The 18,576-nt window shown below is 37.6% G+C and overlaps 1 protein-coding gene across 1 annotated transcript in view; it reads left to right on the forward strand.

Annotated features, from left to right (window-relative positions):
* Positions 1–12,608, forward strand: part of Ttc21b (tetratricopeptide repeat domain 21B) — a 60,232-nt gene extending 47,624 nt beyond the window's left edge. Inside the window, exons 25-29 of the mRNA XM_048345303.1 lie at positions 2,720–2,915; positions 4,736–4,960; positions 8,757–8,877; positions 10,104–10,171; positions 12,104–12,608. Coding sequence (XP_048201260.1) covers positions 2,720–2,915; positions 4,736–4,960; positions 8,757–8,877; positions 10,104–10,171; positions 12,104–12,181 — 688 coding nt within the window. The 3' untranslated portion in view covers positions 12,182–12,608. The remainder of the gene's footprint in view (positions 1–2,719; positions 2,916–4,735; positions 4,961–8,756; positions 8,878–10,103; positions 10,172–12,103) is intronic.
* Positions 12,609–18,576: the final 5,968 nt, after the last annotated feature.

An 18,576-nucleotide genomic window follows, 5' to 3' on the forward strand; every position in this document is an offset into this window, starting at 1 on the left:
GCATAAATGATCTGTGTGAGAAAAGAGAACAGAGCTGAGCAGAAATATAGAAGCCAAATGGAGAGGGACTATGGGGAAGTGTGGAATACTGTAGGGAAGGTAAAGAGCCTAAGACAGCAAGCAGCTTTGGTAATTTACCATTGAGAATTTCATTTCTAAGTGTTTATGTGTGATAAGAAACTTGCTATCAAGTATTTGCATTGTTACTGAGCCACAGTTTTCCCAAATGGAAACGATACTCAACATAGATTGAATCAGATGTTTTATCCTTTTGCTTTCCAAGTTTGTAACAAGTTTTTATGGTTCTGCTTTTTTTTTTTTTTCACATGTGCTGGAATGAACAAAGTTACCACGTTGTAGACACTAATTTCCTTAAATTATAGAGTAAATTATGACTTAATACTGTTTTACTAAGGTTATATTAACTTAGCTTAAAAATATATTTGTAATTGTGCGTCACTCTTTATTAAAAGAGAATGAGGGGCTGGGAATATGGCCTAGTGGTGAGTGCTTGCCTTGTATACATGAAGCACTGGGTTCAATTTCTCAGCACCACGTATATTGGAAAAGCTGGAAGTGGTGCTGTAGCCCAAGTGGTAGATTGGTAGCCTTGAGCAAAAAGAGGCCAGGGACAGTGCTCAGGCTCTGAGTCCAAGCCCCAGGACTGGCAAAAGAGAGAGAAAGAGGGAGACAGACAGACAGAGACAGAGACACAGAGAGAGAGACAGAGATAGACAGAGAGAGAGAGAATTAGTGATATGACATTCATCACAAAGAATTACCTTTTTATAGGTTACTTTGAACTCATGCATTTTATTTTAATCTTTTTTAAATCTTTATTGAAAAGGTGATGAGTAAGGGGTTATAGTTACATAAGTCACATAATGATTGCATTTGTTTTTGAACACTGTTGCCTCATCCTTCATTTTTACCTGCTTACTCCTCCCTACTCTCTCCTCCCCCTCAAGTTGTAAGGTTGATATCCAGCCTAGTATCAAGTGAGTGTCATTATTGTGTTAGTTTATCCTTTGACCTGTTTCTGTGATTCCCTTTCCCTTCTCCTGATCAAGTAATCTTATATACTAGACAAAAGGAACAAAAAAATTATAAGAAATGAAAGAAAAATAAACTACATACAAGACCTAATAAGAACCTCTGGTTTCCTTATCTTAGAGTTGATGTTGGTGCACTTCATTATATATGGTCCTATGTATTAAGTTGTTGGGCTGCTGAGATCCCCTGTTAAGAATATCATAGACATATTCTAGCTCTTACAAATGAGGTAAACCATAGAGTGATGTCATTCTTTCTAATGGAAGTATAGAATTCCATTGTGTATATATATACATTTTTCTGATCCATTCATCTACTGGGGGGTTGCTTCCATGTTTTAGCTATGGTAAATAATACTGCAGTGAGCATGGTTGTGGTGATAACTTTAGTATGACCTTGTTTTGGTCATTTGGGTAAATGTCCAGAAGTAGGATTGCTAGATCATAGGGTCGCTCTGTGTTTCCCTTATGAGGAACCTCCATACTGCTTTCCAGAGTGGTGGGACAAGTTTGCACTCCCACCAGGAAGGAGTGTAGCAGCATTCTCCTTTGGCCACATCCTCACTAGCATCCATTGTTATTAGATTTCTTGATAATGACCATTGTAACTGAGGTGAGGTGGAATCACAATTTTTCTTTTTTTTTTTTTGGTTTGCAGAGAAGTTGAGCATTTCTTCATGCATTGCTTGGTGTTTGTTTTCAAGACTTCAAGTCCCCTTTAGGTATTTAGGCCACCTATTAATGGAGTTGTAGTTTCTTTGTGGTTTTGTTTTTGGGGAAATTAATTTCTTGAGCTGTAGGTATATTTAGAGATATTTAGAGGCCCTTATCTGTTGTATGGCTAGTGCAGCTCTTCTCCCAGTCTGTGTGCTTTCTATATAGCTTGCTAGCTATGTCCTTTGCTGTGCAGAAGCTCTGCAGTTTAATGCAATCCCATTTGTCCAACATTTCTTTGGTTTGTTGTGTTTTTGGTTCTTTATTAAGAAAGTTCCAGCCTGTGCCAAGGAGTCCTATTGTTTCTCCTATTCCTTCCTATAGTATTTTCAGGGTATCTGCTTTTATCTTGAGGTCTTTGATCCATTTGGAATTGACTCTGGTACAGGATGATATATAAGGATCTAACTTTAGTTTTCTACACATGTTTAGCCAATTCTCCAGCACCATTTGTTCTTTTTGCTCCCTTATCAAAAATTAAGTGGCCATAGGTCTGTCGGTTCATTTCTGGGTCTTTCATTCTATTGCATTGATCCTCGGGCTTGTTCTTGTGCCAGTACCAAAGAAGAACCTTTAAATGCATGTTAGAAAGAGGAACCAGGGCTGAGGATATGGCCTAGTGGCAAGGGTGCTCGCCTCCTATACATTAGGTCCTAGGTTCAATTCCCCAGCACCACATATACAGAAAATGGCCAGAAGTGGTGCTGTGGCTCAAGTGGCAGAGTGCTAGCCTTGAGCAAAAAGAAGCCAGGGACAGTGCTCAGGCCCTGAGTCCAAGGCCCAGGACTGCCCCCCCCCAAAAAAAAAATAAAATAAATAATATTATGGTTTTCATAAATAAAGATATTAAAAAAAAAGAAAGAGGAACCAGTGTACACTCAAGGTCTGATTCTAATCTTAAATAATTTTGTATCATAAATAATAATATCATGGTTTGTCTTTAATATGTACAGTAATTCAACAGAGAAGCAAGAGTCTGTGCAATTAGCAGTGAGGACAGCAGAGAAGCTCCTTAAAGAACTAAAGCCTCAGACAGCTCAGGGTAACATCCAACTTCGCATAATGGAAAATTACTGCCTAATGGCCACCAAACAGAAGGCAAATGTTGAACAAGCACTAAATGCCTTCACTGAGATAGCGACCTCTGAGGTTAGTAGTCTTCTTTTTCAACTGTATATCATCTTTTCCTGTTCGTACAAGAATATGCATTTTGACTCAGTTTATTTTGTGGAGAATAACTAACTGTACTACCAATTTATAACTACCTCAGGAAAGAATGGTGTTCTCTAGCATCACTTGAAATCACGTCATGTGATCTTTGTATTTTTTTTAAATTTTGTCTTGGTCTTGGGGCTTGAATTCAGGGCCTGGGAACTGTCCCTCAGCTTCTTTTGCTCAAGCCTAGCTCTCTACCACTTAAAGCAAGTACCTCTTTTGGCATTTTCTGATTTGTTTACTTGGTATAAGAGTCTCATGGACTTTTTGCGTGGGCTGGCTTCAAACCACAATCCTCAGATTTCAGCCACCCTACCAACTAAATTCACAGAGTGATATCTTCTGACTTTGGACTCCACCTAAAGGAATATTGTAACCAGAATATGGTATCTCATGCCTGTAATCTTAACTACTTAGAAGACAGAACTCATAAGGATCATAGTTCAAGGCTAGCCTGGAAAAAAGAGCCCACATTTCAACCCATAAAAGCTAATTAAAGCTACATGCTAGTTTGGCACCAGTTGCTCATATCTGTATTCCTGGCTACTCAGGAGACTAAAGTTGAGAGAATTGCAATTCATAGCCAGCTTTGGGCTGGAGAGTTCATGAAACTGTGTCTCCAAAATAATCAGCATAAAGAAAAAAATGGGACTGAAAGGAGGCTCAAGTGGTATATAGCAACAACCTGGCAAGAAAGTAGAGTGTGTGCAAGGTCCTGTATTCAACTCACATGCCCCCATCAAAAAAAAAAAAAAGAAAGAAAAAAGGTGCCATGGGCATGCCAGGTGTGTGGGAAATGTAAATAGAATCACTCCCCAAGCCAGCCCAGGCAAAAGAATGAGAATGTATTTTAAAAATAACTAGACCATGGGCTGGGAATATGGCCTAGTGGCAAGAGTGCTTGCCTCGTATACATGAGGCCCTGGGTTCAATTCCTCAGCACCACATATACAGAAAATGGCCAGAAGGGGCGCTGTGGCTCAAGTGGCAGAGTGCTAGCCTTGAGCAAAAAAGAAGCCAGGGACAGTGCTCAGGCCCTGAGTTCACAGCCTAGGACTGGCCAAAAAATAAAAAAATAAAAAAAATAACTAGACCAAAAAAATTTTAAAAAGGCAAGGGCATGGCTCAAGTTAGACTATCTGCCAGGCATGTTCAGTTCAAAGCCTTGATTTCAAATCCCATTACTGTTAAAAAAAAAATACAAAAGAATACTGCTTTCTACAGACTCCATCAGAAACCTGAGATGTGTACATCAAACACCCTATTTTAAGACATGAATTTGTGTCAAGTAATTTCCGAGTAGGCAATTCACAACTAATGATAACATTTTGTCAAAGACTTAGTCAAAGTTTACTGGTAGAAGAGGGACTTTGTTTTTAATAAAGGAAAAAGCGATATAACTTGATGTACATAAGGATTGTCACTTGCAGATAAATCCTGGTCCCATTAGATGAAAAAACTAGATACAAAATGTTAAATTTGAAATAATATCTTCTCAATAACACTCATTCTGAAATGTTTTATTTCCTTCTGTTTCTATACAAATCCTACATACCCAGTCACCCTCACTGAAAAACGAGTCACACTGATGATTAGAATTGTGTGATTATGGTATCAGTAGTTACTGAATTATTAGGTCAACCATATTACAGAACAGCAGCTCTTACATAGCATATGCTGTTTCTGTGTTTTGCTTCTAAACATTTGACTATTTTATTTTGCATCTTGTAGTCTAAAACTTTCCTTTCTTCCAGAAAGATCATATCCCAGCACTCTTGGGAATGGCCACCGCTTACATGATCTTGAAGCAGACTCCAAGAGCTAGAAACCAGCTGAAGAGAATTTCAAAAATGATTTGGAATCCTATTGATGCTGAGGAATTTGAGAAGAGCTGGCTACTCCTTGCTGATGTTTATATTCAGTCAGCAAAATACGACATGGCAGAGGAACTACTAAAACGGTGCCTACGACATAATAGAGTAGGTGACTGGAGGGGAAAAATAACTGCTAACCTGTGTCATGTAAGCGTTCTGTAGCAGTGTATTATAACATGTAGGTCCATTCCTCTAGATATTAATGTTTATTCTTGCCACAATCAGGAAATACATATTAATATAAGAAAGAAGCCATTTGCCTTTGGAAGAAAAAAAAATATTTATATAGTTCTAAGTTCCAGCTGTGGTGATGCCCTACTTAAAGGAAGTGTTTTTGGAATGTCATACACTTGCCTGTGATTACCCAGCTCATCTTAGAACTAATGAAAATTGCAGAACATTAATTGTGGACGTCTGTCCCTCCCACTAGGAGCCATGCTTAATGAATGTACTGCAGCTGTGTATCGTTTCCACAATATCAGAATCTTCTTTGCATAATATATTTTGTGAGGGAAAGTCTTGTCAGCTTTTAACTCAATTTAATATAAACTTTTTATCTCTAGGCCTGAAAACTGAAACTCAAATTTTAAGTCCTTACAATCAATATAAAGCTTTTTGCTAGCAACTTTGTTTTGTTTGTTGGTAGTCCTGGGGTTTCAGCTCAGGGCTTGTGCTTTAGAGGCAGGAACTGTAACACTTGAGCCACACTGCCAGCAAGAATAAGATGTTGCTTTTTCTTCTGTATGGTTAGACCATTAACCTCCTATTTGTACTTCACCTATAGTGAGGATGACAAGTACAATCGCTACACTCAGCTTTTTTATTTATGGAAATAGGGTCTCATGAACTATTTTGCCCAAACTAGCCTAGAACTGGGATTTTTCTGATCTCAGCCTTCTACTGAAATCTAGGTTTATAGGCCATCACATCTGTCTTAATGATTTATGAATAAAACAGAAAAAAAATTATGACAATATTTTTGAAGCTAAGTTTTATATTCTTTTCTGAGAAACAATTATACAATAATTATACTTGCCTTAGAAAGTTGGAGAAATTTATCATCACAGATTCCTACCAATTCAAATTCTAATCACAGTAAACTTATTATTTTTCAGTAAATTAGATCATGAAATGAATCATTTGTTAAAGAGGAGATACAATTGTCTGCTACTATTAAGATACTTTCTTACGAACTTCAAAGTTGAAAATGTTCATCTGCTTAAATATATATAGGCTATTCTCATGATCTGTTAGATTGAGTTAAATTGGCCTTGAAAACAGAGAATACTTATTAATAAGTTTTGAAATTTTAAACTATGAGTTGTTGGACCTTAAATACCTGGTCTGTCATTATGCAATTTGGGTTGCAATTTGGGCTGCAGCGGGAGAATGCATGCTGGAACACAGACAGCAGCACCTGGCCTAATTGAATGATGGCTACATTAGACACCTTGTTTGGCCCTGCTGATTAAGCAGGTCCATAGTGAAAGTATAAGATTCAGAAACTAAAGCTGAGGAACTTCGGAATATTTCAATAAAGAGTGAGAAGCCTCCAGTTTGGGGGCAGGAAATGTACATGATGCCATCAGAACATCTTGCCATACCAGCTGACAAAGAGCAATCAAAGATGATCAGTCATGTCCAGGACTCAGAAGCCAATTTGAAGATGCTCAAGGGGCCAAATTTAAGATGATGCAAGGACCAATAGGAATAATATCTGAAATAGGTTGAAACCTAGCAAATATGTAGAAATACATGACTTCATCAATATATAAAAAAAAGGAAAGAAAAAAACCTGACCTCAGCATTATGCCTTATAACAGTAGATAAAGGATTAAGCATTTGTCCTGACTCTACAGACTACGCTGTTGGTTAACCAAATAGTAGATAAGGAGACAGTTCTCATTGTAGGCATTTTCTTGCTAATGAAAAATGATAGACTAACACCATTTTCCAACACTGAAAAATATGTGAGCGGACATAGGAAGTACAAGGTTTAGAAATTCTTTGATTTCTGATGGAAAAATAAAACATGTATGGTAGGTCTAGGGCTGGGATGAGAAAAGAGAACTATGCATAATCAAGGTAAGTAATAATTTGATGGAATTTCCTTTTAAATCAAAAGAAATTAAAAATATTTAAATATCAAAATGTTAAATAGATAGCATTGACAGTCCTGTGCTGAGCAGTAGGAAAGCCTGAGGCACTCTATTTCTATGTTCATTTATACTCTTAATAGTTGGTATGCTTGTTTTTGTTTCATTTGTTTTATTAACTTGGGAAGGTGAAATGGTTGCAGGTATATGTGGAGGGGCCGCTTGGGGGTGTTCTGGAACAATTTCTAACATCAGCATGATTGTGATAAGCCTGGTTTTCCATGGTAGGATGGGGAAATGATTATTTATGGTGAACTCTTACAAGTTTCAATTTAATTTTTGTTTATCATCCTGGGGCTTGAACTCAAGGCCTTGTGCTTACTAGGTAGGCAAGTGTTTTACTGCTTGAGCAGCAGCCCCAGCTTTGGTATGGCTGATGGTTTTAATGAAAATGTTGAAAAAAACTTCTTTCAGTAAGTAAAACCATAACACATTATTCTGGTACATAAATAAATATTCAAGCCAAACCTCTAGATCTAATTGCAATTTTTAGGAAAATTAATAACATATGAATATTTTATATAAACGCATCAAGGATCTAATCACCTAAGTCTGAGTTGAGAGAAACCCTAGGATGAATATTCTTGTTTATATTTAATTAATTCAGAAAATAGACAGAAAAAGAAATCCTGTCAGACAAAAGAGACTGGAGACTCAGTTACAGTGTGAGCCTTTTTTAAATCCTTAATCTAAAAAAATGGTAGATAGATTGATACATAGATATAAATGTATATATATGTATAATTTGAAATGTGAATAGTGAGTGGATATGTGATGATTAAGGAATTGTGAAACTTCGTATGTCATGAGCTATGGTTATACTAAAGAAGTTCTCATTTAGAGAAGTATATTAACATAATCAAGTGTCACTATATGGGATAGTGATAGTAGAGTGTTAGTCATGAGTTAATTTTTGATATTAGGTTAGCGATTCAGAGAATTCATTATACTCATTTCTGCATTTGTTGAAGTTATAATTGTGTTGAAGTTAAAATATGTATAAAGTGCACACACATACACACATATATTATATATACCTTCAAGTGTATTTTAATTCTTTTTTTTTTTTTTTTTTTTGCCAGTCCTGGGGCTTGGACTCAGGGCCTGAGCACTGTCCCTGGCTTCTTTTTGCTCAAGGCTAGCACTCTGCCACTTGAGTCACAGCGCCACTTCTGGCCATTTTCTATATATGTGGTGCTGGGGAATTAAACCCAGGGCCTCATGTATAAGGGGCAAGCACTCTTGCCACTAGGCCATATCCCCAGCCCCCATACTTTAATTCTGTAAAGAAAACATATCCTGATAATCCTGATTCTGACAGATTTGGGATGATGACTTAGCATCAAAACCACTTGTTAAATTTTATAATTTGGTCGCATACTGAAGGTTGAAACCATCATTTTAGGTTACCTTTAAATAGATTAATGTGATGAATCTTTATACTCATAAACAACCCTTATCTTTAAGTAGTTGTAAGAATAAGGGTTCAATTCAACATATTAATTTATGTGGACAGTGCATCTTTTGGGGTATCACTCCTTCCATCATTTTCCCAATCTGTCCTAACCACACCGATCCCATCAAGTTACATTGTTATACCCTTTCTCTTCATTTATATGTTGCCCTCTCCTCTTGAGCTCCACTCTCCTAAACATGTTTCAGCTTCCTAATAATCATTTTGTTAAACCTTTTATTCTTAATTGTATCAAGATCAACCTATTGATGTACCCTCCATTTTCCTACAGTCTTGCTGCAAAGCTTATGAGTACATGGGCTATATTATGGAGAAAGAGCAAGCATACTCAGATGCTGCCTTCAACTATGAGATGGCATGGAAGCATAGCAACCAGACAAATCCAGCAGTAGGTAAGTTTAGCAAATTACGCACAGTTTTCATTGAAATATGACTTCTTACAGTACAAAATATTCATCTGGAAATAGTTTTTGTCTGTCTAAGAAAATAGGTTGTTTTGTACTCACAGTAAATTATTGCTTACAGAATTAAGCCTAATTTTCTAAAGTCCTAACTTGTCCAAAACCATCTGAGAGGACCTCTACCCTAATCTTTCCCTTTTCTCTTTTTTCACCCCTGCTATTTTGAAAATGGCTCAAATGCATTAGGAAAACAAATAAAAACTAAGTCACCCAGGTTTCTTTACTCTGGACCTCCAGAAGCCTTGAATCACTCTTGTGCATTGTTACAGATAGCACACAAGGATCATGTTTTCCATAATTACTTGAACACAGGACAAGGATTTTCTCCTGTCTAGAAATATCATCTACTTCCTGTGTTTTGTAGACTATTCATTTGAGGAATGCTAATGTCTACAGTGTTCCTTATATCTTGGCAACATCTGGAACGTACCAAGCTACCTAGCCTCACCCTTCACTGTGGGGAAACTCATCCCATGCTTTTCTTTTTGTTTATGATGAGCTGAAACTTATTTTGTGGACAGGACCTAGGTCTGTTCTCCGGAACAGAGTCCTTTCCCTCTTGCAGATGAAGACCTTCTAATTATAAACTTTGTCTATTCTGGGGCTAGTTCCCAGCTTGAATTAGTTTATATCTCATCCTTCAGATTATATCCTTGGTTCCAGCTCCTTATTGTAACTCTCCTTGCCTTTATCTTGACTTAAGTCTTTGAGGAAATATATTTCAGTTTTGAAATTGTTAACTCATATAGTTATTTAATTAATGTACTTCCTCCTAATAAAATGAAAATCTCATGACTACAAGCCATCAATTTGCCTGTTATATTAAGTTCTGAATAGATTGATGTGATATAAATGAAGAGTTGTACTATTGTTTGCTGCCTTAGTCAGATTTTTATACATTAAAATAATAAATGATACTTTGTAATAAGTGATAGAAACCACATTTGTGTAATGGCAGGCTTTGCACTCACTGTAATCCCTTTCTCTCATTGTTTTGTCTTGATTCTCTTTCCTTTTGCTCCACCCTCTATGATCACACCACTTCTCTCTAGTAGTCACCAGCTTCCAGTTTCTCCGGTGAGTTAGCAAACAAAAACGAAGGAAAAACAGTAATTACACCCATGTACTCACATACCATTATGATTCTGTTTTAACAGGCTACAAATTGGCATTTAATTACTTAAAAGCAAAAAGATACGTGGATTCAATTGATGTATGTCACCAGGTAAACCCTTAAATTAGATTCATGGGGGAGGAAGGCTGGGGGAAGTGAAATAGAGTAATACTAAGTTTTGAACTCATGCTTGGGCCTCATGCTTGTTAGGATTAAATTTAGATTTCTTTAAATTTTTGAGAAACAAAATTTCCTACATTAAATTAAGATTTCTAGATGCACCTGAATAGAAGTGAAAGGTGGAGAATTTTGGCTAAATGACTTACTGAATATATTCTGAAGAGTTGATCATTGTTCAGCATTTAGAAAATAATATGATGTACCTAGATCAAACTGGTTTTGAGATGGGTGTTTAACAGTAAGATGTATATGTGTGTCCATGTAAAGGTTGAGGCTAGCAGAAAAAATATGTTAAGCAATCTATCTTTTCTTTGTTTTAGCCCACACTTACTAGCATAAATGAGTTGTACATTTGAAAATTCCATATGTACATACAGTGTACCTTGATCAGATTCACACCTCCATCACTATCCATCATCTCCTCCCACCATTCCAGACCAATATCAACAGGCTTAATTGTTCCATTTTCACACATGTTCATAAAGAAAAGAGCAGTTAAGTGAGAGTATATTTAAAGGAGATTTAGATTCTTTAAGTCATTGTTCTGTCTCATTCAGAGAGTCACAAATTGGAGGTGAAAGGCAGTCTACAACTTCGAAATAATTCCATTATATTTCTTTAATTATCTACTACATGATACTCCACTGAAGTAATGAATATTTAAGTTATTCTTTTAAAATCTGCAGAGTTCCTTTTGACATTACCCCAGTGATGTTCCATGTAAGGCACTAGACCTTTTAGAAAACTCCCCCCCCCCCCAAAAAAAAGGCTCCTTAGAAAATAATTTTAATGTCTCTTTTCTCTGCTAACGATGCATCACTTCATCATAGTAAATGTTAGGCCTCGGTGTTGCCACTGATTGCTGGGTCTCTGTGTACCACAGTGTTTCTCATTGTGGTACATTAATGAAAGTTGTACATTAATGTGTGTGAATTACTTATGGAGTTTTTTTTAATGAGTATCTCTCTGGGCTTCAATGCAAGAGGCCTAAAATTTACTCTAGGTAAATCCATTGTGAGCTTCTGGTTAAAAATCGCTTTCCAGCTGGGAGCTGATGAAGCACAGACTCGTACCTCTGATCCTGGCTACTCAGGAGTCCTGTGGTTTGAAACCAGCCAGGGCAAGAAAGCCTGTGAGAATGTCCCTTTAACCATCAAAAATCCAGAAGTCACTCAAATGATAGAGTGATAGCTAGCCTTGATTAAAGAAAAAAATTTAAAAAATGAAAGAAAAAGTCACCAGTAGTAAATGTCATCACTGATTTTTTCTAAAAGATATTTTATAATTGTTTTCTGTATCTCATCTGTTAAGGAACCAGTTTTATTTATTATGTCCCCACCTGTAGCATTCACATCTCTTTTTTTTTTTTTTGGCCAGTCCTGGGCCTTGGACTCAGGGCCTGAGCACTGTCCCTGGCTTCTTCCCGCTCAAGAATAGCACTCTGCCACCTGAGCCACAGTGCCGCTTCTGGCCGTTTTCTGTATATGTGGTGCTGGGGAATCGAACCTAGGGCCTCTTGTTTCCGAGGCAGGCACTCTTGCCACTAGGCTATATCCCCAGCCCCACATCTCTTATTAATATAAGTGAGGGATCATGTTATAGATAAGCTGCCACTTTTGAACACCATTGCAAATTGTAACATTTGTACAATGAAGTTTGTAGCAAGATTTTAAAATTAATTTATTGTCAAAGTGATGTACAGAGGGGTTACAGTTTCAAACATAAGGCAGTGAATACATTTATCAAACTTGTTATCTCCTCCCTCACTTTTCTCCCTCCTCCCTCCCCATTTTCCTCCAACCTCCTCTGCAAGCTCACTGGTTCCTAACGTTAACTACAAATTCTTGGCATTTTTTTTTGCAGGTTCTCAAAGCACATCCAGCTTATCCAAAAATCAGAAAGGAAATCCTTGATAAAGCACGTTCATCTTTAAGACCTTGAAACAGTGATTTTAACATGATTCAGGAAATTTTTAAAAATGTAACTTGTTGGAGCTAATGCTTTGTCACTGAAGCATACCTTCCCTCCTCCAGCAGAGGCTGCTGCTGCGTATAACAAGAAGTGTTGTGTCGAATTGTATTTTCATAGAGAAGCTGAAGAAAGCAAGTCTGTTTCGCTCTTGTGATTTTAGGTGCAGATCTGGTATCTCTATGGTAAAACTTTACATATTTTTATAAAGAATATTTTTGTTAATTCCTAGGTAAGACATATTTTCTTAGGGATATTAGTTATTTTAGCAAGTATATTATAAGTGCATTCATCTGTTTAATTTTTTTCCATTCCATATTTCAAAGGCTTGAATAACTCTTGTAGATAACTTACGAAAAATATGTATTTTAAATATATATTTAAATAAAAATTTTATTAAGTATATGGCTTACCTGCTTCTTGAAACTCAAGACACATTCAGTTTTGCAAAATTAAATTAATATGCTATGTTGTCTTCAGTATCCAAGGATAACATTGTAGTAAAATGAGACTTCCTCAGAGAACCCTGTACTCAAGAAAGGTAGTGTTCCCTTTGCTTCATTGAGCTCGTATTTCCCCTTGTCAATGCCAACATGATCCCAAGAAATCATCATTATCTGCATTTACTTTAGATGGGCAAAGCCCTCGAGCAATCTTTAACCTTACCCAGAAGACAGGGGCTTGTGTCCTTTCAGACACTGTCCTCCCATGGAGAAGGGTAAAAAGTGCTTTCATGTAGCAGAACTCACAAAGCACACTGTGTGAACGAAACTGCTTGCCCAGCTGGGCCCACTATCGCTCTGCAAGAGCGCACCTCACCTTTCTTCAGCAAATTCATCCTCTTCTTAACATAATCAATCCTTAATATTATTTTTTATTTCCTGCCTACATATTTTAGTTCTTTAGAATCCAACAAACAGAGTCAAGTTTATTTTCATTTGCAGTAAACACAAAAATTTATTTAAAAATAATTTGCAGGTAGTCTTTAAGTGTCGTGGTGTGTGTGGGTGTGTGTGGGGGGGTGTTATTGTTAGTACTAGGATTTAAACTGGGAAGTCTGCACTTAGCTAGGCAGATGTTCTAGTACTTGAATCATGCCCCCAGACTTTCTTGCTTTAATTATGTTTTTTGCACAGATGCCTTCTACCACAATCCTCCTATCCATTTCCAATGTATCTTGCATCACATGAACCACTATGTTTTTAGATTAGGTGTCATTAACTTTCTGCCTACATTGGCTTTGAACTTGAGTCTCCCAGTCCATTTGCAAGTAGCTGAGATGAGATCAAAGACACCTGTTTCTGATCACTTCTCAACTTTTTCACTGTCTTCTTAATTCCAATTATGTGCTATAAAATTTTAACCATTCCTCTTTTCCACCTGCCTCTTATTTATGGCACTTCACAAAAGTAATAATATTTATGAAACATCTTTATGAAGATTATTTGACCTTCACAGCCCTAGAATACAGGTATGTCCCTGTTCTAAAGGTTTGAAACAAAAAAAAATAACTTCTTTATTGATAAGTCAGAAAGAAGAAACCCTACAGCAGAATGGACATTGTTTTTGTGCTGCTGGGGGTTGAATCCTGGGCCCTGTGAATGTGAGGCAAGCACTCAGCCACTGAGCCACACCCACAGCCCCTGAATAGACATGGATAAGACCATTACTATAGACTTAAGTTTGTGTCTCCCTCATTGATATCCTTGTCCCTAATGTGATGTTGTTAGGGGTGGGGCCTTCAGGAGATGATGGACTTGCAAGGGCAGAGCAACATGAATGAGTTAGTGCTCTGACAAAAGGGACCTAGGCGCTCCAGTTCTCTTTACATATGTGAGGATACAAGAAGTCAGCCCTCTACAACCCAGAAGAGGCCCTCAGCAGCAGTAACTGACAGATTAGGACCACACGCTTAGTTTTCCAACCTCCACAATTGAGAATTTATGTTGTTGATAAGCCAGCACAGTATATGATATTATATAACAGTTGAGCTATAGAAATTTCAGAATCATACACATCCAAATTGCTTTAAAGTATTTGCAGTTAACTTTTCACAGCGAACATGGTTGTGCAAGTACCCTTACTTTATCCTAGCCTGTAATTGTTTGAATAAATACCCAAGTGATATTGCTTGATCATAGGATTTGTTGTTGATTTGGGGGGGGGGGGGGCGGACCCTTTTACTGCTTTCCAGAATCTTTGAGAAGATTTACATTTCCACCAACATTGTAGCCTAGTGGCAAGAGTGCCTGCCTCGGATACACCAGGCCCTAGGTTCGATTCCTCAGCACCACATATACAGAAAACGGCCAGAAGCGGCGCTGTGGCTCAAGTGGCAGAGTGCTAGCCTTGAGCGGGAAGAAGCCAGGGACAGTGCTCAGGCCCTGAGTCCAAGGCCCAGGACTGGCCAAAATATATATATATATATATATATATATATATATATATATATATTTCTGGGAAGAAGCCAGTATAAATTTCAAGTATGAGAAAGACAGAATGAAGAAATCTGAGCAGAAAAACCATGGAATCCAGGAGAAATTTAGAAGAATTAAAGTTCATAGGGATGCCTAGGTTTCTTAAGGAAAGGAAAGGAACAGAATTTTCAGAACAGGAGGCAATTGCCTAGAAAGGCAGCCTTGGGAGCCCTTATGCTAATTGGCACCATTGGTTCCACTAGGAAAATATAGACTTTGACCCAAGGGCAGTACCATGCTTCTGCATATGTGTGGAATCTTGGGCTTTTGTTTTCCTTAGACTTGAGGTATTTTTTTCACTCATGTCCAGGTTCCTGGTGTGGTTACTGAAGTTAGCCTGCCAGAATAGAGGGGGATACTAAATCATGGGTTTGTAGCATACTAAATCATGGTTATGAGCAAAAATGTACTACTCACCTTCTGAAGCTTTTCTTAAGAAACAGATGTTTTCAAGAAAAACGCTTTACAATCTGCCTTACAGTGCACATCGGTGAACCTGGCACTGTGCCCAAAAAGCAACTTGATCCCATAAATGAGGAAAGCTGAGTAAGGAGCAGGTTCTAAATGCCTTCTTTCACAGTGGTATTACTTTAGAATACATGGTAATCTTTAAACCAGGCTGTTTTCAAATTGTGTGTATGTGCGTTATTTTTATCTTTCTTCAAACACATTCTTCTGACCAACATAAAAGAATTTCTGTTTTTTTTAAACCATAAGGATATTTTAAGGAGGTAATTACTACTTCTGTTTCCACCAAAGGCAGCCTGGTTTTATTTTTAATGGGTAAATGATGTAAAAGCCTTACAAAAACACATGAAGCTTGAAGGCCAGAGCTGTGAAGTAGCCCAGTATTCTTACCTGTGTGAGCAATGGGTCCTGTCCTGTTTACAACTTTCTTTAGAAGATTCACTAAGTTTAAGAACATCAAAAAACAACAATGCCTCCAAATATTACACTGTTTCATGAATGCTCTTTTCATCTAATTAAAGCTAACGGATTCCAATTTGGCTAATCAATAACTGAAAACTCCTCCCTAGAAGTTTCTTCAAATTTTTTCAGTCCAATAGTTCACACTGGCTTAAGTCACAGATTGCATGTGACAATGTTAGGGAAGAACTGAGGTTGGAGAAGTTCAAGACATGAGAAAACCTAAGTACAGACTTAGAATATCTGAGCCCATGCCATACAGAAGTATGGGACAAAGGGACATACTTGGGTCTGAAGACACTCTGTCAATTTACAGCCTAATAAAAAGTGTAGTGACTTGTTATGCATTGAGTTGTTGTGTCTTGAGGGTTGAAATCTTCAAGGATTTCTTAAAATGTCAAATGGTCCATTTTTTCATTCCAGTCATTTGTGTGGGTGTGCACATGCTGATTCTGGGGCTTGAACTCAGGATCTCATGCTGTTCCTGAGATTTTGTGCTCTGGCACTTTACCACTTGAGCCACAGCTCCACTTCCGGCTCTGTGTGTGTGTGTGTGTGTGTGTGTGTGTGTGTGTGTGTGTGTTTCCGTGTGTGTGTGTGTGTGTGTGTGTGTGTGTGTGTGTGTGGTTAATTGGAGATAAGAGTCTCATGGACCTTCCTACCCTGGCTGGCTTTGAACTTCAGTCCTCAAATATCAGCATCCCAAGTAGCTGGTATTCCAGGTGTGAAACACCAACACCAATGATTTTTTTTAATTTACAAATTTTCATTGGGAAATCATTTCAGATTTATACAAAGCTGCATGATTATGAAGACTATAGAGTGGCAACACAGTGATACTAATGTACATATACATATATGTATATATAATAGTTACCTTTCTGTGTAATGTATATTTATATACACATACAAATACATATGTAATCTATTTTTTAAATATTCCAAGAGTGTTTCATATGCCATATACACTGCCTCCTTAAATACTTTAGTGATGTAGATTTGGTCCAAACTGGGACTGCCTCCTGTAGAACCAAAGTGATACTATCAACCTCAGTAAATTTAACATGGATATAGCCCTTTGATCTACTACCATGTGCTGCCAAGTCATCCCCCAATGTCCTTTTTTTTCTCATCAGGGCCTATTCTGAGATCAAATACTGCATTTACTTGTCATGTCTTTCCAGTCTTATTTAGGACTGCATTTCCACAGCCTTTGTGTGCCTTTTATGACATGCACATTTTTGAAGAATATGGTCCTCTACAACTTTTACTGTTTTTAATGGAACATTCCTCATTTGAGGTTTGATAATACCTTATGATTTGACTGGAACTCAGCACTCCTGGACAAAATATCATCTAAGTGATACTGTGTCCACTGGCTTTCACCCCTGGAAGCACACAGTGTCCATCTGCCCACGTTGGTGAATTTGTTTTGATTACTCAGTCAAATTTCTTCATTAGGTCACAATTATTTATTATTATTTCTCTTGAATGAAATGTAAGAAGACCCTTTATGTCATTTAAGTAACTTCAAAATTTTCTCCTTGATTCATTGTCTGGCCCTATAGGATTTTACAGAATGGTATTCTTTTTTTTTTTTTTTTTGGCCAGTCCTGTGCCTTGGACTCAGGGCCTGAGCACTGTCCCTGGCTTCTTTTTGCTCAAGGCTAGCACTCTGCCACTTGAGCCGCAGTGCCACTTCTGGCCATTTTCTGTATATGTGATGGTGGGGAATCGAACCCAGGACTTCATGTATAGGAGGCAAGTACTCTAGCCACTAGGCCATATCCCCAGCCCCAGGATGGTATTCTGACATTAGCCCCTTCTCCACCAATAGCAGCAGTCAGCACTCATCAATTTACCATAATCAAGAGCGCCTTGCTTACTTGTTATTTTTACTTTTACATTTCATCTATTATCAGACTTTATGTTTTTCAATGGTTCATAATTTGCTAATGCCCTTACTTATATTAGTGTTTAAAGCTGGCTCCTAGGACTTGTGATGTGCCCCCATTGCCATTATTTCAGGATATTGCTTTTATTTCTAGCATAATAAGATGCCTGTGGTATAACTTCTAATCATTCTACCCCAGCCTTTAGAGCCAACTATTTACCCAAGGAGCCAGGATATTGGGGATCAGGATTGGAATTCTAAGCCTGCTTGCTGCTACCAGAGTATAATTTCTTCTAGATCCTTTCAGCAAGTGCACATATGAATATGCCCATGTATGTTTTCATATACTATACATGCATGCACATGAGTATGCCTATTTGAGAAATCACAAAATTACAACATTGCCTCCTAATTTAAATACATCCCAAGAGCTCCTTCTTTCTTTCCCCTCATTTTTATTTGCATGATGTTTCTTCTCTGTGAAATCTTAGATCCCAACAACCCCAACAACCTCAACACTGTATTTTTCATTTCTGTAATCCTATAACGCAGCTAAAATAGTGTCAAAATTGTTGAAATACCTGTAACAAAAACCAAACCAACAATAACAGAGAGTTGAGGACTTATTTGCACTCTCCCACCTTCCACACTATCAAATAGCATCGTTAGGTTTTTTCTTTCTTCTGTTTATCTTTAAGTAGTTGCACAAAGGGGTTTTATTTCAACATGTCAGCAGTATCACCCCTTTCATAATTCACCCCCATCTCTCCCAACATCACCCACCCTTCATTTTCCCATTTCATTTTCACCTATGTACATTGAATATTATGACTGCATTTGCCCGCCAGGCCTCTCTCCATTTATCTGCCTTCCCTTTCCCTTGGTCTTACTCTCTCCCCTTCACAACACAGTTTTCAGCTTCCTGGTATTCATTTCGTTAAATCATAAGTTGTTCAAAGGAATCACACCATTGCAATCCTCCTCTGCATACATACTGATTTTTTATTGTTGATAAATTCAACCACCACTCTTAAATCGTTACAGTAGCCATTTCCCAGTGGTGATGAGGT

Source organism: Perognathus longimembris, chromosome 4 (assembly GCF_023159225.1).
Source record: "Perognathus longimembris pacificus isolate PPM17 chromosome 4, ASM2315922v1, whole genome shotgun sequence".
Classification (NCBI taxonomy): Eukaryota; Metazoa; Chordata; class Mammalia; order Rodentia; family Heteromyidae; genus Perognathus; species Perognathus longimembris.